Genomic DNA, 2,385 nt, shown 5'->3' with positions numbered 1-2,385 from the left:
CGGAGAGCTGCCCCTGCCCCACGGGGAGCCGGCGGCCGTACCTGATTCGGGATGGCTCTTTTCTTGTTCATCTGCGTGTTCCTTTGCTGCGCGCTGGAAGAAGAACAAGAGCAGCTTTAGGGGCAGGGGGGAAGGCAAAGCGAAGCGACGAGCGCTCAGAGCCCCCCCCCGCGGCCACGACGCGCTCCCCCGTCCCCGACACCGTAAGGAAGAGATGAGTCCGAAAGGGGGAAAACCCGTCGTGTAAAACGCAACCGAGAGCGCGCTGCCAGCACGTCGCAAGGCGGAGAGAGGAACCCCTTCCCGCGTTTTGGCCCAGGACTGAACGCAGACGAGACAGCGGGACGGACAGAGGGAGGGGGACGCGGCTTTCCAACTCGGACGGCTTTATCTCCTTTCCTTACAGTCCTCATCTCCAGGCGTTCAGCAGCCCGCCTCCGCCAGAGGGACAAGGGTACGACTCGCAGGAGAGGAAACACCGAGCAGACCAGCAGCGGTTGCCGATTCGGAAGGGATTTCTGCGCGCGAACCCAGGCGAGCCGAGGCACCCCTACCACCGCCAGGCCGAGAACCAGAAGCACTCCTCTCCAGAAACACCTGAAGCCTCCTAGTTTTTGGGGTCGGTTTGGTTTTGTTTTTTTTTTTTTTGCCCCCCCCCCCCTCCCCAGGTCGGAAAAGAGCATACCTGCACCAGAGGGAAAGCTACCTGTCTCTCCTGAGCAACCAAAGAGACGAGGGGCGAGGTGCGGGAACGTAACCGTTAGTCAGGAGCAGGAACAAAATCCATGAAAACAGTTAGAATAATGCCGGGACAAACCCCACGGAGCAGCAGTTTACAAGCACAAAGCGCCGCGCGAGCGGGTACCCACCCTGTCGCCACGTGCTGCTCAGTGTAACAGCTTGGGGAGTGGGAGAGTTTCGGAGGAGTCCGGAGGAAAAGAGAGAGATGATGGTTCAAAGGAAAAACAGGAGAGAGATTAGGAGGAGAGGAAAGAACTGTGAACGAAGGCGAAAAGCAGAGAGGTAAAAAAAAATAATAATAATAAAATAAAATATAAAAGAAGGAGGGGAAAAAGGAAAACAAGAGGAAGACTGCGTGAGTTTGAAGAGGAGGAGGTGGCGTGGGCTCTGGCTGGTGAAGGCAGTGAGGAGCCGCGGGCAGAGCCGCTCGCCTCCGCTCCTTCCGCGCGGGGGACACCCGAGAGGGACCTCTGGGCACTTCCCAAAAAAGTTATGGGCCGGTTCGGGGCTGCGCTGCCCGAAAACGCCAGCCGTCCTCTGGCCGAAGCTGAGGGAAGAGAGACTACCGGGAGAGCCCCCTCCCGGTGCCGGCCTCGCTGCCTGCGCTGAGGATGAGGAGGGAGGAGCTCAGAGGACGGGGGGACGTTTCTGCTCCGCTGGGACAGGACGAGGCGTTGCGCCTTCCCTTAGCGCGCCCAGGGGACAGGCAGACCCCCCCCCGTCTCCGCTGAAGGGCAGCGACAGCCTTAATTACCTTAATTCACGGCAGGCGCTCCTGCCAGCGGGCCCTAAGCACTTCATCTGTCTGAGGCTGACCAACCCGCCTGCGGCTACTGACGCTCTCCGCCCTAACGAGGAGCGTTAACGAACGCAGAGGCAGAGGAACGGCGTGGGGGCAGCTCAGATCTCCATCCCCTCCAACACCAAGCGGAGAAGCAGAGCTCCCGGATGCCAAATCTCAGAGAATTCGGGTGCAGAAGGTGCCGGTTTGAGGAATTACGCTGGGAGGTGGGAGACGACTCCACCGGTTTTCCCGTCGGTGGCCCCCGAAAGGGTAACGTAACCCCCCGCCCCGCGCCGCCTCTGCGAACTGGGGACGGGACCGCCAACGCCACTTATAAAAGGAGTTCGAGGACCCGTCGCAGCGGTGAAGGACTCACTTGGCAAATCCAATGAAGTCTTCGTGGTTAGTGTTGATGTAGGAGAGCTCGATGTCGATCAGCAGGAGAATCTGGAAGGAGGTTTAGGGGTCAGGAGTACCGCAGGGAGGGTCGGACGCCCCCCGGCTCCGGCAGGGATCGGTGGGAGCTGCCAGAGAACCCCCCGGGGCTGTGCCGGGGTTGGGGAGGACACGGGGGACACCGCGGGAGGGAGATTCGGCATCACGAGTGGGAGCCGCCGGGTGGAGAACAGCCAGAGCCATCTTCTCCCCGCTCGCCAGCCGAGCCGGAGACGGCGGGAGCTCACCTGGTCCTTGGTTTTGCCTTCCCGTTCCCTGATGTGGGTGGTAACGATCCTCTCCGTCTCCTCTCGTAACCTGGGGTAGGAACCAAGCTGAAAAGAAAAAGGGAGAAAGCCAGGGAAAAAAAAAAACAAAAAAACAAAAAAACAAAAACAACAACGGCTGCTGAGGGGCCCGTGGCA

The 2,385-nt window shown here is 60.0% G+C and overlaps 1 protein-coding gene across 1 annotated transcript in view; it reads right to left on the bottom strand.

Annotated features, from left to right (window-relative positions):
* Positions 1–41: 41 nt before the first annotated feature.
* LOC104285644 (dynamin-2) overlaps positions 42–2,385 on the bottom strand; it is a gene marked incomplete at its 3' end in the record, with an annotated part of 16,883 nt that continues 14,539 nt past the window's right edge. The window contains exons 11-13 of the mRNA XM_009884113.1: positions 2,209–2,295; positions 1,902–1,972; positions 42–93 (exon numbers count right to left, since the gene is read on the bottom strand). Of these exons, the coding sequence (XP_009882415.1) occupies positions 42–93; positions 1,902–1,972; positions 2,209–2,295 (210 nt within the window). The remainder of the gene's footprint in view (positions 94–1,901; positions 1,973–2,208; positions 2,296–2,385) is intronic.

Source organism: Charadrius vociferus, unplaced genomic scaffold, assembly GCF_000708025.1.
Source record: "Charadrius vociferus isolate BGI_N301 unplaced genomic scaffold, ASM70802v2 scaffold2894, whole genome shotgun sequence".
Lineage (NCBI taxonomy): Eukaryota > Metazoa > Chordata > Aves > Charadriiformes > Charadriidae > Charadrius > Charadrius vociferus.
Note: the sequence above shows the minus strand (reverse complement) of the source record. Positions and strands in the feature narration are given on the sequence as shown.